Source organism: Antechinus flavipes, chromosome 4, assembly GCF_016432865.1.
Source record: "Antechinus flavipes isolate AdamAnt ecotype Samford, QLD, Australia chromosome 4, AdamAnt_v2, whole genome shotgun sequence".
NCBI lineage: Eukaryota > Metazoa > Chordata > Mammalia > Dasyuromorphia > Dasyuridae > Antechinus > Antechinus flavipes.
The window spans coordinates 250072180-250099906 of NC_067401.1; the positions used below are offsets into that span (position 1 = coordinate 250072180).

Sequence of the window (27727 nt, forward strand, 5' to 3'; positions counted from 1 at the left end):
ACAAATATTTTTGTACACATGGATCCTTTCCCCTCTTTTATGATCTCTTAGGGATATAGACCCAGGAGAAATACTGCTGATTCAAAGGGTATGTACAGTTTGATAGCCCTTTGGGCATAGCTCCATATTGCTCTCCTGAATGGTGGGATCATTTTACAACTCTATCAACAATGTAGTGTCTTAGTTTTCCCACATCCCGCCAGCATTTATCATTGTCTTTTCTGTCATCTTAGCCAATCAGAGGGGTGTATAGTGGTACCTCAGAGCTGTATTTAATTTGTATTTCCCTGATAAATAGTGATTTAGAGCATTTTTTATGTGACTAAAAATAGTTTTAATTTCTTCTTCTGAAAACTGTCTGTTCATGTTCTTTGATTATTTATCAATTGGAAAATGGCTTGTATTCTTATTTGAGTCAATATTTTAGAAATGAGGCCTTTATTAGAATCCTTGGAATGTAAAATTTTTTTTCCATTTTTTGCTTCCCTTCTAATCTTGTCTGTATTGGCTTTGTTTATACAAAATATTTTTAACTTAATATAATTAAAAATATCCATTTTTGCATTTCATAATATCCTCTAGTCTTCTTTGGCTACAAATTCCTTCCTTCTCCACAAATCTGAGAGGTAGAATATATTTTGTTCTTCTAATTTGATTATAGTTAATAGTGAATTTGAAGAATTCAGAAAAATAGGACACTTTGTATGAACTGATACAGAGTAATATAAATATCACCAAAAGAACTTAGTGACTAATGTGTGACTACAAAAACATAAATGAAAATATTATTAAAAGGATGTCAAACTTGGTAACTCCCTTCTCATATCAGAGATAAGCTCTAGTGGTTCCTTATTTCCTTCAGGTAATAAAAAAAATCCTTAGTTTGCTGTATAGAATTATACCTTATTCTAGTTCACTTGTCTTTAAAACCCTGGAAAAAGATATAGTCTGTCTACCCTACTAGTATCCCAGGGACTGTTAGAATATGTTGATTGTTTTTCATTTCTCTCTCTTTCCTCTCTTTATATCTTTTACAAAGCTAGACACTTGTTAAGCCCCTTTCCCCATACTCACTCCTAAATGAAAACAAATCATCTAACAACCATTACCGGTTGCCTTTCATCACAGCGTTTGGAATTTGATTTCTCACAAATGTTTCCAGAATGTTCATTTTCTTATTTAGATTGTAAGCTCTTTGAAAGAAAGATATGTGTCATTTGCTTTATTTTCTACAGTCTGCAACTGAGTACTGGTCATATATTTAAATTAGAATTGTAAAATTTTGGATTTGCAGGATATTTAGAACTTGTTGGTTCAATCCTTTCACTTCACTCTAAGGTGCAGAAATTGAGTACCAGAAAGGTTAAATAATGAGTAACAAAATATCATAACTATAACTAAAACCCAAATTTCTTGGAGGCCATAAAGCCTTTATAAATGGAAATTGTTGTTGTTATTAATGAAATACTTTAATCACTATAATCCTATGAGGCAGGCAATGTATTATTAAAAACCATTTTATAGATTAGATAACTAAGGTTCAGAAAAAATATAAAATTTGCTCATGTTGTAAATGGCAGTACTGAGATTTTTATACACAGGTCTTTTTGGTTATTTCCCGTTAATTTTGTTCATAAGTTAAACATAGAATGTCAACTAATTTGAATTTTAATGACCAAAACTGAGAGAATGAATTAAAGTTAACTTAGAGGACAACTGAAATGATTAGAAATGAAAACAATTCAGCCAGTGATTCGTGGTTTGTGAATCTAACCCTCTATAGAATAAGTTTCATTTTCAAAAATTAATCTGTCTGCATCATAACCTGAGAATAAAAAGTATTTGTGCCCACTGTGGCACAGCATCTTATGATCTCCTCTAAAGGAGCATCCTTGTGTAATCCTAGTATAATTCTTCTGCAAACCTCATTAGCATTTTCTCTAGCAAGTTGTCTCATCATAATTTCTGTTGCTGTATTTTCTTTTTTTTTATTATAGCTTTTTATTTACAAGATATATGCATGGATAATTTTTCAGCATTGACAATTGCAAAACCTTTTGTTCCTGTTTTTTCCTCCTTCCTCCTAAGTTTCCTTAGGAATTAGATGGCAGGTTGACCAATACATATTAAATAAGTTAAAGTATAACTTAAATACAATATATGTATACATGTCCATACAGTTATTTTGCTGTACAAAAAGAATTGGACTTTGAAACAGTGTACAATTAACCTGTGAAGGAAATAAAAAATGCAGGCAACCAAAAATAAAAGGATTGGGAATTCTAGGTAGTGGTTTATACTCATTTCCCAGAGTTCTTTCGCTGGGTGTAGCTGGTTCAGTTCATTACTGCTTTATTGCAACTGATTTGGTTCATCTCATTGTTGAAGAGGGCCACTTCCATCAGAATTGATCATCATATAGTATTGTTGTTGAAGTATATAATGATCTCCTGGTTCTGCTCATTTCACTCAGTATCAGTTCATATAAGTCTCTCCAGGCTTTTATGAAATCATCCTGCTGGTCATTTCTTACAGAACAATAATATTCCATAATATTCATATACTGCAATTTATTCAGCCAATCTCCAGTTGATGGGCATCCATGCAGTTTCCAGTTTCTGGCCACTATAAATAGGGCTGCCACAAACATTCTTGCACATACAGGTCCCTTTCTCTTATTTAAGATCTCTTTGGGATATAAGCCTAGTAGTAACACTGCTGGATCAATCTGTTGCTTCATTTTCACCAATAGTTCATATGACAGCTGTCTGCAGACATCTCACAAAATCAGCAAAGGGTTCATTTGGATCTTGCACTATTTTCATGAAGGCTTCTATCTTGTCTTCCAGGGAGGTTGCCCCATGCTTTGATAGCATAGAAGCAATTTGTTCATATGCTGTCAAAGGGTAATTAATCTGCAGTAATGTTTCTGCATAAGGACCTACACCTGCTAGTTGGTCAAAGCTGACTAGTATATTAACTCCAGGTTGCCTATTTTGTTGTTCTTGTGTTCTATAGAGTTCACTATACTCAGAAAGCCACAAGTTTTGTCCAGGTTCTAAACATGTCCTTGCTATAGATTTCCAATTATTAGGGGTTAAAACTTCAAAAGCTAAATTCTCTAATAACATCTTAACATAAGGCAATGTAGACCCATAAAGAATGCAAGCCTTTTTCAGATCTTTGATAATTTCCAGATTAAATGGAGTGTCTCTTCTTTTTTCTTGACCTGAAGAGTTAAACTTTTTGTTTATATGCTTCTACTCTCAAATCAGATATATCTTGTCCTTCCTCTTTAGCTTTAACTCGTGCCTTTTGTAATCATGTCATAGGGGGTGGACAAAGCTGCTGCATAGGTGGTACTGATGGTGTCACTACCCTTCCCACTCCTCCTTCTCCCTCCACCTAGGAAGGTGAAATTGAGGGAAGAAGGACAGAAGATGGGGAATGCCTGAAGGGAGCTGCTCAGATGTAACTGAGCTGTGAAAGTGAGAAGCACCACACCCCTTCAGTTCATTATCGATGTACTTAACTCCTTTTTAGTCCAATTCTCCATACTTTCAGCTGCTTTGTCAGTAACATCCCCCTTCTTCTGCTTTTTCCCCTCATACTCCCTTGTCTGACCGTCCGCCTTAAAACTTTTCCTTTTTTTAGAACTTGTGGGATTCTTTAAAGCCAATTGTCTTATGCTGTACATAAGGAATGTTTCCTTAGGAATTGAATTAGGACCCATAGCTTAATAATATTCAATTAGTTGCTGTTCCACTAGTTCCCACATATCTGGCTCTAATTTTTTTTTCCTTAGCGAGCCAAGAAGACATGCACGCTAATATATTTAAGAGTCTAATGATCTGCTTCCAAGTTACCAACAAACCTTGCATTTTTATTAACCTAACTATGCATTCTACACACTTCCCTTGGGGTGGGGGAGGCTCTTTTCTTAGTATTGTCCCATTTCAGCTAAAAAACAAAAATGACTAGTTTAGCCCTTACCAAAATTTCCTGCTTGTCTATTTTTATACTCACTCTATTTCAGGGTCACAGGGACTTCTCCACTGAATTTACAATCATGTCAGTCAAACTGATTTGTGTCCTGCTTTGCAAGTCCCTGTGTTTCTGGTGTTCTGAATTTAGTTGCCAAAATATAATGTCCAAGCTAGTTCTCTGGAAGGTCTCAGGATGGGCCTTGGTCTTTAGGTGGAGAAGTGATGAAGGCAGGAGAGCCACTATGAGGCTGGTTAAAGATGGAGTCCCAAATCTTCTCTATGTCTGTGTCTGAGACTCTTTTGTGTCTGTGGCTGACAGCCTTGTTCAGAGTCCTTAAATACTTCACTATTTATATCACTACAGCACACTTGAGCATGCACCTACTGTAGCCATTACATCACCATATTACACTAAGAATATGCTTAACTAGAGTGATTACATCATTACATTACACTAGGTGTGTGCTTAACTAGAGAATAATTATCTCAACAATCACACTGAGTAGGTACTTAACTATAAGTACTCTGCTGTCAGTATCTTAAATATACCTTTTCAGAGTTCAGGCCCTTTATATCCCTTAATCTTGGCATACTGTGAAAATGTCTTCATTGTATTATTATTTTTATTAGGGCCTCAAACCAATCAGAAAATTTTTTGTAAACCCACAGATAACATATTTAGACCATAGTTCTCAGAGAATTTAATTGCTGTTTATGATATTTCAATGGGAAAATGATTTTTGAATTTTATATCTTGGAATTCCAAAAACTGATACAACTTTCTCTGATCTTACTGCAGAAATGGAAAAGCAGGCAGTAGGGAATATCTTTTAAGTATAGCCCCTAAAACTTTGACTCTAATTGACTCCCTGTCCCAAGATCCCAGAAGATACCCTTTGTAATGTCCGGGCTAGCTCTCTGGAAGGCCTCAAGATCAGTCAGAGTCAGGATCAGTCAAAGTCCTTGGTCTTTAGGAGGAGAAGTGAAGGAGGTAGCCAAACTGCCATGTGGCTCATCAAAGATGGATCCTGGACTCTTGAGTCTGGAATCTGAAGTCTTTCCTACTGAGTGAGCTGCAGCAGCCCTCCCTCAGCCCTCCAATCCTTCCTTATGATTACCTCAGCACACCATGTATTCAGCAGGTGCCAGTCTTGAGGAGAGCCATCACATCACCATATCATCTAAGTATATTTTATCTCACATTTATCTTACATTATCTCACATTGCATAGGTACTTAGACTTAAGTACTCTGCTCTTCTGGATTCAAGTACATCTTTTCAGAGTTCCAGTCCTCTGCATCTTTCCAGCTCTCTACAATTCTTGGTGACATGAAACTAAAGGAATTCCAACTGCTACTGCTAGTCTACAACAGAGGAAAAAAGAAGCTATGTGTGCTTAAGTGATATAGGGAGGAGAGAAAAAAAAGTGAAGTCTTGGGAGAAAAGTGATAGTTGAAGAATAGGGCTAAGTGGTATAGGATGGAGAAAGGAAGTCTGTCATGGTTGCAGGTATAAAAGAAAACAGATATGAGGGTAAAATGGACTTTCTTCCCCCTTCTCCTTTCCCTTCCTTTCCATTTTCTGCCACTTATTGTCATTCTTTGTATGGGGTTAAGAAAATTAAAGAAATGGGGTGATTAGTGAGGTGATATCATTTGTGGAGCTCTTGCTTTCATACTCAAAATAAGTATCTTGGCTTTTTCATATATGAGATGTATAAATATAATAGACATAATATAGTAGACTTAAGGGAGAGTATGGCTTCTAGCATCTTGCTTAAATCAATTTCTTTCAATACAAGATGGAATTAGAATATTTAACTGAGTTTTCAAAAAAAAAATTCCCTTGACTTGTGAGCTAATTATTTGAACTATTAGAGTTTGATCAAGCTGGATAGCACCTATTTGTTTTCCTATAGTTCGTTCCTATACATTTGCTTGATCTAGTCTTCCTAAAATTCCTTCCTAAAACTGATCTTGTTATTTTCTTATTTATGAATATACAGTAAAATAGTAAAAATCTGATATGAAAGAACTTCATAATTTGCTTCTTTCTTATTTACCAATATAGTCATCATAAGAACATTTGATCTAATAGCTGATTTTCCATTTTGCAAAGCCTTGTTATAAATATTTTCTTTTCTTGAAATCTGGACTATCTCTAAAAATTTGGGATAAATGGTCCATGATTGTCCACTCTTATTCAAGTCAGATCAATTTTCTTGTCATTTCCCTAAATACTCATTTCCACTTATTTGTCTTTGTTTATACTTTGTCTCCTGTATAGAATGCCTTTTCACTTTTTCTCCCTTTTTCTACTATTTAAAAACCATTCTTCCTTTAAATTTCCTACATTTTGAGCTTAATTCCCATAACTCTCCCTGTAATTTTCCCTGGTTATTCCAGCTCATAACTCTTTTTCTGACACACATAATAGCCATCCTTCATATAATACAGTGTTGGCTTGTACTTTTTAGTTAGTTTGTTAGCTCATTTAGAACAGGAATCAAATCTTCAACTTTAAAAAAAATTCTTAATAGTGCTTGGGATAGTTGCTGTATATAAAGTATGTAAATATAAATATATTTACTTAATTAGTAAATACAGAGTTGACTTCATCTTCTAGCATCAAATTTAAAATGTAGGATGAGTCTGCCTTCAAATATATTTTTCAAAGGAATAGTTTGCTCTTTTGGAGTTAGCTTCATACACCAAGGTTTTGTTTTGTTTTTAAACATTTCATGAATAATTATAGGAACTTGAATGATTAAGGAAAATATAAATGCTAATATTTTATATCTGGCATCTACTCCTGAGAATGCTATCAACTTATTTTATTAGAGGGGTAAAAAAGAGAATTGTATACAGATTTCCCTACTTCATTCTCTACTTAGAATTCCATATTTTTAAATCAAATTATAAAAAGTAAAAGCTTCATTTTTGCAATTTTCCTATTTTATTCTTTCACCTTATAGTGAATATGAGACTTGATTGACATTATTATAGTGCTGGTTCACTACTTAGAAACTTGAATTTTTTTCCGTTAAGTGTTTTTCTTTTCCAGTGAGATGAAGGTGGGAAGGTATTTTTTTCTCCTGGAAACACCTTCAGTTATACTCTGTTGCAATTGTAATACTGTTGTAATTGTCCCCTTTAAAAGATTATAAGTCAAGAATATTCTATAAAGCAGTGTGTACTTCTTAAAAAAATACTCTGTGACTAGAAATAAATTATCAGCAATTTCAGAATCTAGCTATTTTATGTTCCCTATTAACTCAAGGAAGTAAATGAAGGCATTATTTTTTCCCCATACCAACTCCACATTCAAAGTAATCCTATAGGATAGGTCAGAATAAAGTACTTTTGAATAATCCTATCCAGGAAGGAGCCAGTAAATAGTGAAATACTGATGAGGTATGCATATGGGGAAGCATAGGGGTGGGGAAGGACAATTATCATGTTTTTCTTAAGTCTTCATTTCTTTAGGGTAAACATCTTCAATTCCTTCAGTTGATCTTCCTATAGCTTAATATCAAGGCTATTCACCATATGAGTTGTCCTCATCTAGGCATTCTTCTTCACCTTACTAATTTAGCACTAGAAGTTATCTAATCCCATTCCCACTTTTATAGATGAGAAAACTGAGAGGTGAGGAAATTTCTCTAAAATCACATGGGTATTAAGTGGAACAAATGGGAGCTGAGCCTAGATCTTCTGGCTCCAGATTCAGTATTTTTCCTAGTACTCTTTGTTGCTTCATAATTACCTTTCTAAGTTGCAAATTGATTCCCAGAACTAATCCAAGTGCTCTGAGATCTGATTAGTCTGATCTAATGTAGATCATTAGATTCCCTTGTTTTGAACACTATGTATGTATACTTTTCCTATTTTTTTCTCCTGCCATATTGAACTCATATTGAGCTTTTTTTTTTTTTTTTTTATCACAAACCCTTTTTGACCTTATCTTGGTATAATATTAGGTGTTGGTCAATGCCTAGTTTCTGCCACACTATTTTTCAATTTTCCCAACAATTTTTTGTCAAATAGTAAGTTCTTATCCCAGAAGCTGGAGTCTTTGGCTTTATTAAACAATAGATTACTATAATCATTGACTATTGTGTCTTGTAAACCTAATCTATTCTATTGATTCACTACTCTATTTTTTAGCCAGTACCAAATGATTTTGATGACTATTGCTTTATAATATAGCTTCAGGTCTAGGACAACTAGATCACCTTTGTTTGCTTTTTTTTTTTTCATTAATACCCTTGAAATTACTGATTTTTTGTTCTTCCAGATGAATTTTGTAATATTTTTCTAGCTCTATAAAGTAATTTATTGGTAGTTTGATTAGTATTGTAATGTCAGAGAAACTGAGCAAGATAGAGATAAGAGAGTATTTAATAATTTATTAAATAGGAGAGATTTACTAGGGACCAAATGGATTGATGTTTGGTCCCAGGGCTGAATGAGACTATTGTCTCAAAGAATCCAGCAACAAAATGTCGGATACAAGATTCTTTTATAGTGTAACAAGAACAATGATATAATGGGGGATGTACCTGAGATGGGGATAACCTAATGGGGGAAGGCACCTAGTATGACATAATGCAGGGAGGCACCTAGGATGACATAAGGGGAGTTACTGGAGAGGCTCCTGTTATTCTAATGATGTCTAAAATGGATAAAGACCTTTATCCCATCAAACATTAAGAGGGAATAATTATAGTTTGAGATCTAAGATACAAGACTTTTGTCCTAGCAAACACTAAGAGGGAATGGTTATAACATGAGGCAGAGTAACTAAATAGGACAATTTGGGAAACTGGGTCAGGACATTAAAAGAGAACTGTGGCACAACAGTATGGCACTGAATAAGTAAGGTTAATTTAGATAGAATTAATATCATTTTTATGATATTAGCTCAGTCTACCCATAGTATTTGATATTCTTTTAGTTGTTTAAATCTAAATTTATTCGTTTGTTAAGTGTTTTATAATTGTGTCCATATAGTTCTTGGTTTTGTCTTGGCAGGTAAATTTCCAAATATTTTATATTATCTACAATTATTTTAAATGGAATTTCTCTATCTCCTGATGTTAGATTTTGTTGATAACATATAGAAATGCCGATAATTTATGTGGGTCTGTTTTATATCCTGCCCCTTTGATAAAGTTAATCATTATTTCTGGTAGTTTTTAGTTGAATCTTTAGAATTCTCTAAGTATACCATCATATCTGCAAAGATAGATTGGTTTACACATTACCTACCCTGTCTAATAATTCCTTCAATTTCTTTTTCTTCTCTTTATTACTAAAGCTAATATTTCTAGTATAATATTGAATAGTAATGGTGATAATGGGCAACCTTGTTTCATCCTGATCTTACTGACAATGCTTCTAGTTTGTCTCTATTACATCTAATGCTTGCTGATGGTTTTAGATAGATGCTACTTATCATTCATTGTCAGGTGTAATGCTCTTCTCTAAAATATAATCTCTCTGGAAGCAGGTTTCTTGGGGGAGCTTCTGAGAGCAGTCTTCCTTTCAGTTCAGTGTAATAATCATCTCACATGCAGCCAGGAGCTAAAGTCCAAATCCTTTTATTGTCTCCTTCAAATTCTTGTCTCCTTCACTTGGGGCTTGGCTAGTTTTTCTGGAGACCTTCTGTAGTCTTGGTTCCAAGAGCTTAAGTTGCCTTCTCTGGCTTATGAATTTCCTCGATTGAATCCTGGCTGAGGCCCAGAGCGTCTAGTGGGCTTGTACTCTAGTGGGCTTGTCCTCTAGTGGGCTTGTCTTTTCTGGCCTTGAGACCTCCTCCTAATATATCCCATACTGAGTATACACACCAATCATTATATCACTAGGAAACCATTATTTGTTGTAGGATTAAATCAATTGTAAACTAGATTTAACCACTGTCTTCTCAATTCCACTTACTTAGCACCTTGTTAGAATCCTAATAGTAAGGAAAACTACATTTATTTCTATACTCTTTAGTGTTTTTAATAGGAATGCATATTGTAGTTTGTCCAATGCTTTTTTTGCATCTGTTGATATAATCATATGATTTCTGTTAGTTTGGTTATTGATATAACGAATTATCTAATAGTTTTCCTGATATTGAAACAGTCTTCTTATATACTGATATAAATCCTATTTGTTCATAGTGTATTATCCTGGTGATAAATTGTTGTAATCTTTTTGCTAATATTTTTATTTAAGATTTTTGCAACAATATTCATTAGGGAAATTGCCTATATTTTTCTTTTTCTGTTTTGGCCCTTCCTAGTTCAGGTATCAATTGTGTCATAAAAGGAATTTGGTAGGACTTCTTCTATTCTTTCAAATAGTTTGTATTGTGTTAGAATTAATTATTCTTTAAATGGTTGCAAATCTTGCAAATATATCTGGCCCTGGAGATTTTTTTCTTAGGTAGTTGATTAATAGCTCGTTCAATTTCTTTGTCTAAAATGGAATTATTTAAATAATTTATTTCCTCCTCTCTTAATTTGGGCAATCTATATTTTTTGTAAGTATTCATCCATTTCACTTAGGTTATCAGATTTATTGGCAAACCATAAGACAAAATAGTTCCTGCTTATTACTTTACTTTCCTCTTCATTGGTGTTAAGTATATCCTTTTCATTTTTGATACTGGTAATTTGGTTTTTTTCCCACCCTTTCTAATCAACTTAACTACAGCTTTATCATTTTTTTTTCATAAAACCAACTCTTAGTTTTGTTTATTAGTTCAATAGTTTTCTTACTGTCAATTTTATTAATCTCTCCTTTGAGTTTCAGAATTTCTAATTTGGTATTTAATTGGGTATTTTAAATTTGTTCATCTTCTAACTTTTTTAATTCTTTGCCCAATTCATTGATCTTTTCTCTCTCTATTTTGTTCATGTAATTATTCCTTATTTTATTGAATTCTATCTTTTCCTCTGAAAGATAATGATTAGTTTAACTGGATACTTGATTCTTAGCTGCAGTTCAAGCTTCTTTCAATGGCCAATTTAACCTTTGTTTCTAGGATATGAGAGTGGTTTTTCTGATGATTTCTTGAAAAATGTTGTCCAAGTTCTTTTTTTTTTAATAGTAATTTTCAGATAGTCTAATAATTCTTAGATTGTCTCTCCTGAATCTATCTTCCAGGTCAGTTGTTTTTCCAGTGAGGTATTTTACATTTTCTTCTATTTTTTTTTCCTTTTGGTTTTGTTTGGCTGATTCTTAATGTCTCATCAAATCATTTACTTCTACTTGTCCAATTCTAATGTTTACTAAATTATTTTCTTCAGTTAGCTTTTTAAACTTCCTTTTACATTTGGTCAATTGTACTTTAAAAGACGTTTTCTTCATTGGATTTTTTCCCCCATTTCACCAATTCTATTCTTTAAGGAGTTCTTCTCATTTTCATTTTCACCAATTCTATTTTTAAGGAATTGTTCTCTTTTTTTCATTTCACCAATTCTGTTTTCAGGGAGTTGCTTTCTTTTTCTTTTTCACCAAATCTATTTTTAAGAAGTGTTTTTCTTCAGTATATTTTTTCCATTTCATTAAATGTATTTTTAAGAAGTTGTTTTCTTTAGTTATGTTTTCTTTTCTGAACTTTCCTGCAAAGCTCTCATTTCCTTTCCCCATTTTTCTTTTGTTTCTCTTCTAAGATCCTTTTTGAATTCTTCCAAGAAAGCCTCTTGTATTGGAGACCAATTCATATTCCCCTTTGAAAGTTCATCTGGAAGTGTTTTGCCTTTGGCATCCTCATGGTTGAATTCTGTTCTTTCTTGACTCCATAATAGCTATCTATAGTCAGAGCTCTTTTTTCTTACTCATTTTAAAAGGTTGAGGCTCATTGGGCACAACGGAGATTGTTTTGAGCTTCTGCTACAGGGGAACAGAATCTTTATACTGAGCTGAGGCTGGTGTTGATGGCTTTCCCACTGTGCTGGCTGGGCCTGACCAAGTCCTGACTGTTGTAGTAGGGTTTTGGGGTTCATTATTTTTATTCCTTAAGATGCTTTGGAAATCTCACAACTAGTCTGCTGATCCACTGGCCTTCTGAACCAGGAAAGAGTAACCAAACACTGCTGTATTTTAACTAAGAGCCTCCCACTAGATTTCCCACATGGGACCTCTTTGCCTTGGTCTCCCTATGCTGCACCTGTGCTGGACTTTATCTCTCCCTGTCCCCCAATTGACACAGACCTTTTCTAAAGACTTTTCAAGATATCTTCTGCTGGAAATTTGTTACACTCCAAATACTTGTGGGTCCTGCCATTCCAAAATCTGTTAGAGGCTTGATCTAGTGTTGTTTCTGAGGGAAGTCAGGAAGACCTCAAAGTCCTGTGTATTCTCTGACATCTTGAATCTGCCTCTCAAGTCATAAAATTTTAATAATATATTTAGAATTTTGTCAGAAATATTAGAAACCTTCCTGGTCTTTGTTGATCTATGGTTTATAAACTTAATTCTCATCTTTTTCTTTCTTTCTTTCTTTCTTTCTTTCTTTCTTTCTTTTTTTTTTTTTTTTTAGTGAGATAACATTTTATTTGATCCAGTTTTGAAGGACCTTTCCTGGTTGCTATTATCTTTCAAAAAAGTCACTGATAATGTCTTCTGAGCTCAGTAACCTGAACTCAGAGTTCATAGAGATGATAGATATGATCTATAGATGTGATCTCAAAGAGATCATGAAGATGATCTCTTTTCATCTCTTCACTTTGGTATTAAGTCCAGATATCAACATAGAGTAAATAAAATCAATAGAGGTGAAAATAAATTTGGGGAAAGCTTTGTGTACAGCTCATTCAAGCCATATGACTTTGAGTTTTTACAAATCAAACTTAAGGGGGTGAACAAATAGATGCAAAGTGGAACAGTTTTGACTATTTCTATAGTAATTCTTTGTAATTGATTACATTGCTATCATCATATGTGCATTCTGATAACTCATCTGAGACTATATATGGAATTGCAAATGACTTTTTGGAAGATGAAGTTGGAAGAATGAGTAGCTAGATCTATTCATGAAAACTTGGAAAAATTTATGCTATAGCAAATTAAATTTTAAGGTACTTAGAACATCAATATTCAATATTTTTTGAAGAAGGGAAAATACCAAAAGGATGAAGAAAATTACAGATGAAATTATTACCTGAAGATGATCACTGAGAGAACATCAAAGGCTATTTATATTCCTTTATTTTCATCTTCATCAAAACTATGTGTGAATGGTTTATGTTCATATTGAGAGCCAGGACTTTGCAGAAGAGATATCCAAATAATTATACACACACACACATATATATATACATATGTATGTATATATATATGTATGTGTGTGTGTGTGTGTGTGTGTGTATTTCCTCTATCATCCTTGCCTCATAATTTTGATACTTGGCAAAAACTTTGAAAATATAATTTATTTTAGTGAATCAGACATCTTTTTAAAAATGTTGTACTTGTTGATATTGATGGAGCTATAATCAATATCTTTTATATCTTTTGACGTATGATAAAACTATTTTAATGGAAATACATTTAGATATTTTATGATATATATATTTAAATTTCTTTAACAAATATAAATTCATCCCTTTCTCAATATTTATATAGTGGAACAAGTGCCTGTGGAGCCATATTATATCCCATTGTCCCAAGCTGAGGTACTACAGGAAGGTAGTGATGTTACTCTAGTTGCCTGGGGGACTCAGGTAAGTAAGTTCTTGAAATAAATTAATTTTTAGCAATAATATTCCAATAGCATAATCTTTGAGTACTTAAAAATTTTTGGGTCACTGAAGTCACTGAAATGACATATGTTGTAATATAGATTACAACATTTTTCTAAGAAATAATTTTTGTACAAAAAGTCACATAAAATATTTCATCAAAGGAATTATACCTGGGATGTGGTGTAGGCAAATGATAAAAATAAGGGATGGCAGAAGTACATTCCATATGCTAATGGGTCTCCATTTAATTTTAGGAGATCTGTGGAGAATTTAATAGGATATTAATACAAGATGCTTAGAAATGTAGCTTTGAAAACATCATAATTCCATTTAAGAATATAAATCCAAGATAATCTTTGTTATCATTATGTTCAAAATTTAAAGTAATCGATTGGCCCATCCTTTTGCAACATAGCATTTATAGCTTCAGGTGTCAGTTGTTCAAAGTATTTTCTGTTAAGAGGAGCTTAGGGATAGAAAATCAGTTTATTGCTGACATTTGAAAAAACAAACAAAATCTCTTCAGATAGAAAATAACTATGTTTTAAAGAAATGGTTTCTTCATACCATTACTTGGTATAAAGATACTTGAAAAGCAAAAAGATTTTTAATAACTATGTAATAAGATATGTATAATTTAGTGAATTTGGTAATTTGTATAACATTCTTTTTCTGTCATCACAAAATTAAAGTTGGCCTGTTCACCCAATGGAATTACCTTCTATAGAAATATAATTCTTTGTATGTTTTTCCATAAGTGAAAATTAATATTTTACATAGTCCAAATCAATTTTCATTTAGAAGATGACTTTCATTAATATTAATTAATAATTGACATTAATTAATATAATAATATTATATTAATATAACAAAATTATTCATTCATTTACTTCATGACATTGATGTTGTTTGTAATTTTGTTCTTCAGATTCTTTTTATGAAAACTTAAGAAGTTAATTATTTAGAATTGTCCAAATATTACTTGTGTTTCCATTATTAGTATATAGACTATTATTAGCAATTCCTTTGTGTGGTTTGAATTTTAGTTTTTATTGTTTCTGATTGATTATGAAATAAATTTAAAAAATGAATAATTCTCATAAAATGTTATTAAATACTAAATGCAGTATTACTAATTCCCCAAAATACTATGAAAATAGTATTAATTTGAGGGAGAATATCACAGATTTTTCCCTTTTTCCATTTCAGGTTCATGTGATCAGAGAAGTGGCCAGCATGGCTCAAGAAAAATTGGGAGTTTCTTGTGAAGTAATTGACTTGAAAACTATCCTACCTTGGGATATAGAAACAGTTTGTAAGGTAAGCATAGCTAATTTAATAGTGTCTCTAATATTACAAAGATATGATTGGTTGCTATTGGCATCAAACTTTGGTAAATATTGTTGGTTAATTGAGAATGTTTTTTTGAAAAAAAATTTTTTTGATAATCTTTCCATAGGCCTTTTGATTTCCCACACATGGTCTACTTAAAACAGCGTATTAGAATAGAGTAAAAAAAATGAGAGTTTCAGACTATGCTTTACAGATTCCTTGTGTTTTTAGCCTGAATAGAATTAGCACAAAATGTGAAGAGTTCATGGAAAAGAAGGAAGTTTAATTATCCCTGGATGTACATGATGTGTAATTCTATTACTTTTGGTCCCAGAGTAAATGTTAAATTTTTAAGATTCATGTTGTTCCCATTAAGTTGTTTGTTTGTTTTTTTTCCTTTTTATGAAAACAGCCATTTAGAATGTGTCTACTTGGGCTGGCGCTATTCTTAATTGCTTTTATGTTTAAGACGCTTGCTCTTTTAAGAGTGTGATTTAGTCTTCATTCACCTTATTAAAACCAACATATCTCACAGTTAGAAGTGCCCATACCAACTTACAGTAAATTTATTTCTCTCTTTTGGTAGAAATAAGGCAAATGTAATGCTCCCTTTTGTTTTTAAGGCTGTTTTAGTAGTTCTGTTTAGATAGTAATGACATTTGTTGCTTGTTCTAAATTTATTGTTATGGAAAATTAATATGGAAGTTAAAAATATTAAAGTTTAATTTTACCTCTTTTCCTTTTGGCTTAAACATTTTTATAACTTTGATACTGTACTTGGTTATATTAAAATCACTTGATGATATCATTGCTTTGAGTTCTAGTAAATGGTATTGTCTATTATTTGACAAAGTGTCTATTTACATCCATTAGATTTATTGAGATGAATATTTTTGTAGATTCACCTCACTGTACCTGCATGTGATTAGTTATACATTTTTTCAGAAATAATCAGTATTTATTTTTATAGCTATGATGGTTAAGAACAATTTGCAAGAATATGCAAAAAAAAAACCAAAAACCAAAACAAAAACAACAAACCAAAACATCCTACTTCCTTATACTCTACTCAAGTTAGATATAGGTTTCCTGCAGAGGGCTTCAAAAATTTCCATTTCTTTCATTGCTCTGATGGCTTTGACATAACATTCTGGGTTTGCAGGAAGGAGCTATGCTGTGGCATATTTTATTCCCACACTGCTAAAATTGTAATTTGTGCTCCTTTATTGTTGAATACCATTCTTTCATAGGGTGGTGGATCCTATAAATGTGAAAGAATAGTAAAAATGGTACTTGAAAAAATCACTTATGCCCTGATTCTTTCTGGCATTGATTTGGGTTCCTCCTTGGTGCTGATGAAAAATTAAAATGTTTTGTTTTCCTATACGTTGGCTCCTCCCCCGGTAGAAGATTCCGGAAGTAGGGAGGAAAGCTCTGGATTAAAATTTGGCAAAAGATTTTTTCTTGCCAGCTTTTATTCGTTAGCTGCCTAGGCTATGTTTTGTATGATCATGGAACAAACTACTGTTTTTTGTAGCGTAGGCTTCTTCTTTCTTGGGGTAAAGAAAAGAAGACTAAATTAGACACCTGTACTGTGTGAAGATGAGATGTATTGAACATTAGACAAAGTCTTCTGGTGCTGTTTTGGAAAGAATGAATGAATGAATGAAAAATCATTTATTAAGCTCTTACTATATGTAAAACACTGTATTAAGTTCTGTGAATGTCATTACTGGTTCACTTTCTGTTAGGGAAAGTAACACATTATTAGGGAAAGCACATAGAACAGTGGTTCTCAAAATATGGTCTAGAGAATCCTGGGGATCTCTGAAACCCTTTTAGAGGGTCTACAAATTCAAAAATAGTTTTTATTTCCAATATAGTAAATGTCTATAAATATAATCCAGATAAACAAAAATGCTTTGTAGAGATCCTCAATAATTTTTAATAGGATAAAGATCCTGAAAACAAAAGTTTGAGAACCACTGACATAGAATCTAGAGAGGGTTATTTTGTTTTGTAAATTTATAGGGATGGTTAGAGGAGTCATAGAAATTTTTTTCTAACAGTGGTTGATGAGTTGTGACAGTGAAAGTCAGAATGTGCTTTCTTGACAAGCTTGGAGGCTCTTAAAGACTATAGTTTGATCTGACTTTTCAGATCCTGGCATAAGTTGTTAGATCTCTTGCTAGAGGAAAAACTAAGATGAAAGAATACCTTTTCTAATATAAATAGGAATCTGGATTAATTTTACTTATAGAAAAAGAGAAAGGACCTAGACTTTTGGCTAATGGTAATTAAATGCTTTCACCAATACTACATTCTTAATGAGTAATTTCAAAAATATATATGTATCATTTTTTGTTTTATGGGCACACAATTATTTCCCCCCCCAACAGCATGGCCATTAAGTTTGTGTATTTGGCTGTTATCTGAGTCCACATGCTAAGGTATCTGAATCTACATGCTGAGGAATACAAACAGCACTATCAAAGTCTTTTCTATACTATTTCTCTGGATGGTTGCAGGCGAGATGTTACCTCAGGTATTGAATCTTGTAGATGTCATGGAGAAACTTTCTGACAAACAGAAAAGTAGGATTATAGTCATAGTAAGCATTTTTCATTAAGCCTCTCATCAGTCTCCTGGCTTGGTACTTTGATGTGTTGGCCCATTTTAATTATCCTGACTGAAAAAGTCTGACTGGGTCTCTTCGCACTTTCCTTCCCCACGGATTACCGAAGGAACTCTTCTGGAAGGGTACTACAACTCTTGAGCACTGCTGCTTCTTTGTTTCTTGTGCCCCACATTGGGAACCATTTGATGTTTGTTAGGGGAGCAACCTGATAGTGGCTGCTGGATATTATGGGAGCCACTTGCCAGAGAGATCCAACTCAGACCAGCAGAATGAATCCCTTCATGTGAGAGGATGATAATAATAATACAAAGAGAGGTAGTTGCATTCTCTGATCTCGCTCCTCTTCCCTCTCCTCTCCCATTTATTTCATTCCCCACTCACAAGCAACATCTATGTCAGTAAAGGCTGATTGGCAATTCCTTCCAGTGTTATGATTCACAGCTGTGGGGGCTTTTGGAGAATCGACCTGCCCCTTCACACTTAGGCATGGTTCTTAATATCTGTACTGAAGCATTTCTTTTGTTTGTTTTGGAAAAACAAGTACTTCTTTGAAAAGTTGTTATGTTTTAATTTGTCATACATAATTGTTATTAAAAAGTGACTTTTAAAAAAATTTCATGAATGATATTTTAACATTACATTTTAGTTATTTTATTTATATAATTCCAAATTGTTTCAAAAAAGGTTTTTTTAAAATCAGTTCATAGCTTCACCAATTATATACCTGTATTCTGATCTCTCCACAGTTTCTCTAATATAGACTATTGCCATCTATTATGATTGCCAATTGGCAGCAAATTTAGCATTGTTTCAATTTGAATTTCTGATTATTAGGAATCTCAAATAATGAATGCTATTTGTGCAGCTTTGGGATTATGTTTCTAGTGATTTCCTTAAGTTATGTCCTTTTCTTTTTAAGAAATCACAATATATATAGGTAGAATGATTGTTAGTGCTTTCTATTTCTTTGCTATTTCTTTGTGTATCTATGAATCCACCTTCTTTAAGGATATCATTGAAAGGGATAGTCTATTCTTTGTAATTAAATTTTGAAAAATATAATAAAAATAAAAATGCAATTATATAAACAAGAAATTGCTTGCCTCATGGAATTTTTTAAGAGAAAAAAAATCCAAAAATATAGTGACATGGCCTCATTTTCATGGTACATTGAATTTACTTCTGAAAGTATACTTCTGGATGCCAATTTGTTTAACATTTTATATATATACACACACACATATATATATATGCATATATATATAACACACACATATACATACATATAGTCTATACTAATTTCTAGTAATCTATAGAAATAAATCATCCATGGAGATAGATTCCTATGCCTATATCTATATCTATATCTCCGTGGATTTATATGTATATAGGTATATTTTTAAAAGGTAGCTTGTTTTTCTGGGAACAACAAAAGAAGGATGTAAATTTTTTAAAATCCATAGCCAGAGTCAAGAGGTAACAAGCTTAGTCTAGTAGAATAATAAGCTTATCCAATGAAGCTGGAAAGATTAGTTTGGACCATTTTGTGCAGAGCTTTAAAATCTAAACAGAATAGTTGATATTTTATTCTAGAGGAACTAGGAAGTCGCTGGAGTTGATTGAGTAGGTGAATTACATGATTTAGTTGTGTGATTAGAGAAAATTACTTTGGCAGCATTGTGCAAGATGGACTAAAGTGATGAGAGATTATGTACTTCTTGAATTATACTTTTTGTGGTTAAAAATTACAAACGTCAAGCAGGTTTCATTTTGGGCTATTCATTTATATTTCTTTTTGTTTGTGCTTTGATGATATGTCCATTTTGAAGTTACCTGGGAAAGTTCAAATTATTTGTTTAGAAATGCAAGCTTTTTGGTTAAAAAAAATGATAGAGGAATACTTCCTTTCTCTTTCATCTAATCAATTATGTATTGTCAGGGAATTAAATCAAAACAATATATGATCCAGTAAAAAACTAAAGAGTTGTTATCTCTATTTTTTGTTCCTTCACTTATTATCATCAGCAGGAGGACAAAATATTTATATAGTATGGTTTACTTATAATAATCCTTTTATTGGTGAAGTCAGCATTAATAAAATCATAATAGTAATTCTCATTTGTATATGTAGGATTGTTACTGAACAGTGAGGAACCAAACCAAGCAGGATTCACAGTAGGCACTCTCTGCTGCCAAAGCTTGTGGTTAGGTTGGTGAGCTGCTTCTAAAAGTATAGAGAGCCTGACTCTCCACTACAGAGCATGTTTATGTTTTTTGGTGACTTTTTGGAGTAGTGAAAATAAACACTTCATTTGCTGCTGAGCTAAAACTATGTGTACATTCAAAAGGAACAAACTGGCTATATTATTTTGAAAAAGCTATTTGATATTAATTGGCTAATGATGATATCAAAGATTGGTTAACTTGATATTGGGGCAAATAATTTTAGAGAGAATGTATAGAAGGAAGAATGGTCTTTGGAAGCCTAGTTCTAGGAGCATATTCATTGAGCATTGCCTGTATTTAACCCATGAATGGGCTAGTGAATTGTCTCTGGAAATTTAAGATGATGTGATGAGGGAACTTGGTTCTCTGCAGAAGCACATATATGTTTTTTTCATAAGTCTCAACCATTCAGGAACCACTTCTCCCTCAGATATTTAATTCACAGCATCCCAAGCCTGTTCTTTAGGGGATCACCAAAGCACTCTAAACTCATATGTACTCCCGCAGGTTAGTTCATTGATGTTTGGCTGGCTATATTTCCTTCCTCGGAGTTCTAAAGGTATCCCAAAGGGCAGTATGATTCTTTTCATTTTATCTGCTCAAGCCTCTATTCTCACATCTTTCCCTGTAGTATCAATCAGTGATTACTGCCCCAGTATAATTTGCTTCTCTCAGTATCTCATTATCACTCATATCACAGATTGGCACCATATTCTCCACTTGTCGGTTAAGATTTCCTCAATATTAATTGATAATTATTTAATATAATTAGATTTTATAAAGGAATACATATTGAAAAGATACAGCAAGAACTAAAATTCAAAAATTATCCTCTAGAATTGAGTATCCTCTTCCCTGTAGCCCCTTAGTCCCTAAGCACAACTTAAAGTGGATGTGATACGACATTTCCACTACTGAGTTCATATTTGGGTGTGGCATAGCCACTGGATAAATTATTCTCTTGCCTGCAGGGCATTTCTGTCAGGTAGATCCACTGCTGGGGTTGCTCATACAGATTGCTTTTCAGGGCTGGCACCTTACCAGGTTTGACTGCTGGAGGCCTGGTGATTCCTCCAACTTTAGAGATCTTGGAAAACTCTGTGCCAAAGAAGAAAAAGACACAAACAGGAGGTAGCCTCATCTTAGATCCAATCTTGTCTTTGAGGCTATGTGCTCTCTGGCTGGCCCTATAGGAAAAATGCCTTCCCCAGTTCTTCATCAGTTCCCTATCTCTGGGAATTCAAAGAGTTGTTTATGTTGCCAGCAGAAAGGAAAGAGATTTGGCTTGTTGGTTCCTTTGGTTTGCACTCTTAGTCCTCACTCAGCAGCCAGTTGAAATACTTGCCATGTTCATGCAGTTAAGTGGATAGGACACAGTAACAGAATACCTTTACATTCTCTGAAGTGGAAAATAGGAGCCTCCATTAATGCATATCCAAGAACCAGACTACTTAAGCATCCTCATACATTGACACTAAGAAGAGTTTATCCTAGGACTAGGCTCCTGTTGGTCAGTCCCTCATTACTTACAAAGTACTATTCTGAAATCTATGAAGTGTGAATGTTTTATATTATTCCTATTTTATAGATGAAGAAACAGGCTCAGGAGATAGTGATTTGCCTGTGACCACACAGCTCATAAGATGGGAGAAAAACCAGGTGATATTACGAAGATATTACAAATTACTACATCATTCCTTTAAAGTTATTATGGCTCATATTTGTAATTTTAACATATTTATGAATATGTGAAACAAAATTAACTTTGAAATATGAATAATTTAATCTTTTTGATGAATCATGCTAAGAAGATTAAAGTACATTTATGATCTAATAATATCCAGCCAATTCAAACCAATCCAATGACTGGATGATAGGATTTTTAAAGAGAAATTGTCTTATTTTGCTTTTGGAGCTTTGCTGAAAAGATCTGAGCTTTTAATAATTTTGTTGATTTTTAATATTTGGTCTTTACTATTATTTTATATTTTTGTTCATATTTTTTATGGAAACATCTCTCAACAAATATGAATAGTCAAATACATAGAAAGCAAGAAAAATGAACAATAAAATAAAAATAAAAGATTCGGAATTATTTTTACTGACATAGCAACAGTAATCAAATAGTAGCTATATAAAAAGAATAGCTTGCCTTTTAAGCATGGAAAATCTCAAATTAGATACATAGTAACCACTAGAGGCCTCTCTTAGACCAAAATAGGTGACTGATATTTGGTTTTCACATTTGTTGAATACTATCAATAGTAAAGTATGTTTTAAATTCTAATTCTAAATAAATACAGTAGTGCCTTATGCTTCTAAGATACACATTTTAATGCCATTTAATTATCTTGATTTAATTTGAATTTTTTTTTTTTTTTAGTGTGGAAAGGAAAGGCATTACCTGTAGTACTAAAAGCAATGAATTGTGCTTGCTAATGTTTTTGAAGAGCCTTTAGTTAAAACATATAATCTAAAAACTAATGACCACAAGAAAATTATATGTCTCTTTGACAGTAAAATATTGTTTTGGTTTAAAAAAAGTTTTTTGAAAGTTGATTTAACATGGTGAATTGAGTCAACATGTTCTATTTAATTATATTGAGTAAAAATATTTAAAATTTAATGATGAGGATTTTTTTGTGAACTATTTAATGAGTAAATAGTTGCCTTTTAAAAAAATTTAAAATCAGAAATATCACTATTGTTAGTAGTAACTTCCTCTGTTAAAATTAAGTGTTATTCTTTAGAAATCTGATAAAATAAACCACATTTTTAAGTTGAGTTTGTTTCAAAGGGCAGCTTTATGTCAGAGATAAAATGGTTGGTAAGTGACACCATCCTTTTCCATACCTTGATTAACATCCACACTTAGAGACCATTTTAGGATAACTATTTCCCTTAATTTCATTATTTTTTTTGTCTCAAAAATAGATATTATTTTGTCTCAGGAGACCTCAGGAGAGGGAGAGAGATGGGGGACTGTTCAAATGGGAGAAAGTAAAACATAAAACATCAATTAGGCTTGCCATTTAATTTGGGTGCAGTTTATGGCACTCCCAAATAATTGCAATAGCAACATCACAGATCATTGATCACAGATCACCATAATAGTTATATTAGTAATTGAAAAGTTTGGAATATTGTGAGAATTGTGACAAAAAGTGACACAGACATGGGGGAAAAAAACAACCCAGCACCTTGCTTGATGCAGAGTTGCCAAAAAACTTCAATTTGTAAAACATATATAGACTATCTCTGATAAAACAGAGCATGATAAAATGAATAATTATTTCTTTTATCAGTATGACAATGTCGGAGAGCTTATTGAGTGGAATAGTACAGTCAATCAACAAAGTCTATTATTGTGACAGGTGTTGTTCATAGGGGAACCTAAGCACGTTGGCTAGTTGTAACAGAAGCCTTATGTCTTGAGGTGATCTAAGAAGAGAAACCAGAAATAATGGCTTTTTGGGAAATCTCTTTTAAGAGCCTGCTGTTTTTCTTCTAAGATTTGATGAAAAATAAAGCTAAAGCATGAGCCATTTTCCTCTATAGCAAAAATAGAAATTGTCAGTTTCTTCAAGAAGTCAATCAACAGGCATTTATTAAGCATTGACTATGTGTCAGGTTATGGGAACATAACAAAAGGGCTTTCAAGCTGCTTACTTACATTCTAATTGCATTAGAATATAATTCTAATTCTATATATATATATATACATATACATATACATATATATATACACACTCATAAGTATATATGTATGTATTTTTTAATGTTAAAATATATGTATACATATTTATGCAGTTATTTTGTTGCACAAGAAAAATTAGAGATAGAAAGAAGGTAAAAATAACCTGGGAAGAAAAACAAAAATGCAAGCAAACAATAACAGAAAGAGTGTAAATGCTATGTTGTAGTCCACATTCATTTCCCAGTGACCTTTTGCTGCGTATAGATGGCTCTGTTCATTACTGATCAGTTAGAACTGATTTGGATCCTCTCATTGTTGAAGAGAGCCACTTCCATCAGAATTGATCCTCATATTGTTGTTGAAGTGTATAATGATCTCCTGGTTCTGCTCATTTCACTTAGCATCGGTTCATGTAAGTCTTTCTGGGCCTTTCTGTATTCATCCTGCTGGTCATTTCTTACAGAACAATAATATTCCATTTATATACCATAACTTATTCATCCATTCTTCAACTGATGGACATTCATTCATTTTCCAGTTTCTAGCCACTACAAACAGGGCTGCCACAAAAATTTTTCACATACAGGTCCCTTTTCCTTCTTTAAGATCTTTTTGGGATATAAGCCCAGTAGTAACACCAATGGATCAAAGGATATGCACAGTTTGATAACTTTTTGAGTATAGTTCCAAATTGCTCTCCAGAATGGCTGGATCTGTTCACAATTCCACCAACAATGCATTAGTGTCCCAGTATTCCTACATGCCCTCCAACATTCCTCATTATCTTTTCCTGTCACCTTAGCCAATCTGACAGGTATGTAGTGGTATCTCAGAGTTCTCTTAATTTGCATTTCTCTGATCAATAATGATTTGGAGCACCTTTTCATATGAGTAGAAATAGTTTCAATTTTATCATCTGAAAATTGTCTGTTAATATCCTTTGACCATTTATCAATTGAAGAATGGCTTGATTTCTTATATTAGAGTCAATTTTCTATATATTTTAGAAGTGAGGCCTTTATCAACCTTTAATTGTAAAAATGTTCTCCCAGTTTGTTGCTTCCCTTCTAATCTTGTCTGTATTAGTTTTGTTTGTACAAAAGCTTTTTAACTTGATATTATAAAAATTTTCTATTTTGTGATCAATGATGATCCCTAGTTCTTCTTTGGTTACAAATTCCTTCTTCTTCCACAGGTCTGAGAGGTAAATTATCCTATGTTTTTCTAATTTGTTTATAATTTCATTCTTTATGCCTAAATCATGAACCCATTTTGATCTTATCTTGGTGTACAGTGTTAAATGTGGGTCAATGCCTAGTTTCTGCCATACTAATTTCCAATTTTCCCAGCAGTTTTTGTCAAATAGTGAATTCTTATCCCCAAAGTTGGGGTCTTTGGGCTTGTCAAACAGTCGATTGCTATAGTTATTGACTATTTTGTCCTGTGAACCTAACCTACTCCACTGATCAATTAGTGTGTTTCTTAGCCAATACCAAATGATTTTGGTGACTGCTGCTTTATAATATAGTTTTAGATCAGGCATAGCTTGGCCATCTTCATTTTATTTATTTTTTTCAGTAGTTCCCTTGAAATTCTTGACCTTTTGTTCTTCCAGATGAATTTTGTTGTTATTTTTTCTAGGTCATTAAAATAGTTTCTTGGGAGTTTGGTATAGCACTAAATAAATAGATTAGATAATATTGCCATTTTTATTATATTTGCTTGACCTATCCAAGAACACTTAGTATTTTTCCAATTGTTTAGCTCTTATTTTATTTGTGTGATAAGTATTTTGTAGTTTTACTCATATAGTTCCTGATTTTCCCTTGCCAGATAGATTCCCAAATATTTTATACTATCAACAGTTATTTTAAATGGAATTTCTCTTTGTGTCTCTTTTGGATTTTGTTAGTGATATATTAAAAATGCTGAGGATTTATGTGGATTTATTTTGTATCCTTCAACTTTGCTGAAGTTGTGGATTATTTCTAATAGCTTTTTAGTTGATTCTCTGGGGTTATCTGAGTATACCCTCATATTATCTGCAAAGAGTGATAATTTGGTTTCCTCATTACCTACTCTAATTCCTTTAATTTCTTTTTCTTCTCTTATTTCCAAAGCTAGCATTTCTAATACAATATTGAATAGTAATAGTGATAGTGGGCAACCCTGTTTCACTCTTGATTTTTTGGGGGAACGGTACCAATTTATTACCATTACATATGATGCTTACTGATGGTTTTAAATAGATGCTACTGATTATTTTAAGGAAAAGTCCATTTATTCCTATGCTCTCTAGTGTTTTTAATAGGAATGGGTGCTGGATTTTATTAAATGCTTTTTCTGCTTCTATTGCAATGATCATATGGTTTTTGTTAATTTAGTTATTGATATAATCGATTATGTTAATAGTTTTCCTAATATTGAACCAGCCCTACATTCTTAGTACAAATCCTACTTGGTCATGGTGTATTATCCTGGGGATGATTTTCTGTAATCTTTTTGCTGATATTTTATTTAAGATTTTTGCATCAATGTTTATTAGGGAGATTGGTCTATAATTTTCTTTCTCTGTTTTCAACCTACCTTGTTTAGGTATCAGTACCATGTCTATGTCATAAAAAGAATTTGGTAGGACTCTTTCATTCCCTGTAATGACTGTGCTAGCACCCAGGCCACTCCAGAATCAGCCGGAGTCAGGATAAGCAAAAGTCCTTAATCTTTATTCTTGGTCTTAGATATAGGATCAAACAGGATGGAACCAGAATCAATGCAACTGCCTTCTCCCTTGTCTACCACCAAAGAGTGACCCTGGCTAGTTTTATTCCACTTCCTAGTCTCTCCTACAATCCTCTGTATACACCAATCATTGAGCCAGTATGGATAGTGGAAAGGACCATTTTCCAAGCATATGCCCATAGAGTATTGTCCAATCGGTAGTTAGCCTCAAGTGCTTGGCAGTCCTGACCTCAGTGCATTGACTCAATAGTTCCAGCCCTCTACAATTCCCTATTTTTTCAAATAGTTTACATAGCATTGGGGCTAATTGTTCTTTAAATGTTCAGTAGAATTCACATGTAAATCCATCTGATCCTGGGGATTTTTCTAGGGAGGTGATTAATAGCTTGTTTATTTCTTTTTTAAAAATGGGACTATTTAACCAATTTACTTTTTCTTCTGTTAATCTGTGCAACCTATATTTTTGAAGGTATTCATCCATTTCATTTAAGTTATCAAATTTATTGGCATAAAGGTGGGCAAAGTAACTCCTAATTACTGCTCTAATTTCATCTTTATTAGTGGCAAGTTCTCCCTTTTCATTTTTAAGACTAATAATTTGATTTTCCTCTTTCCTTTTTTAAATCAGATTTACTAAGGGTTTATCTATTTTGTTGGTTTTTTTTAATAGAACCAACTCTTAGTTGTTTTTTTTTTTTTACTAATTCAATAGGTTTTTTTTTTTTTACTTTCAATTTTATTAATCTCTCCTTTTATTTTTAGAATTTCAAGTTTAATATTTGATTGGGGGTTTTTAATTTACTCTTTTTCTAGCTTTTTTAGTTGCAAGCCTAATTCATTGATTTTCTCTTTATTTTTTGCAAGTAAGCCTCTAGAGATATAAAGTTTCCTTTATTACCTCTTTGGCTGCATCCCACACATTTTGGTATGTGCTCCCATTATTGTCATTCTCCTGGATGAAATTATTAATTGTGTCTATGATTTGCTGTTTCACCCATTCTTTAGGATGAAATTATTTCCAATTACTTTTTGGTCTATTTTCCCCTGGCTTTTTGTTGAATGTAATTTTTATTGTATCGTGATCTGAAAAGGATGCATTTCTATTTCTGCCTTTCTTCATTTGAATTTGAAATCTTTATGTCCTAATATATGGTCAAGTTTTGTATGGGTTCCATGAACTGCTGAGGAGAAAGTGTACTCCTTTCTGTCTTTATTTAGTTTTCTCCAAATATCTATCATACCTAACTTTTCTGATGTTCTATTTACCTCTTTAACTTCTTTCTTATCTATTTTATGGTTTGATTTAAAATAGTTCTGAAAGTGCAAGGTTGAGATCTCACACTATTATAGTTTTGCTGTCTATTTCTTCTTGC

General features: G+C 32.7%; 1 protein-coding gene across 1 annotated transcript in view; it reads left to right on the plus strand.

Annotated features, from left to right (window-relative positions):
- BCKDHB (branched chain keto acid dehydrogenase E1 subunit beta) overlaps window positions 1–27727 on the plus strand; it is a 238451-nt gene that overhangs the window by 78890 nt on the left and 131834 nt on the right. The window contains exons 7-8 of the mRNA XM_051997318.1: window positions 13604–13701; window positions 14932–15042. Coding sequence (XP_051853278.1) covers window positions 13604–13701; window positions 14932–15042 — 209 coding nt within the window. The remainder of the gene's footprint in view (window positions 1–13603; window positions 13702–14931; window positions 15043–27727) is intronic.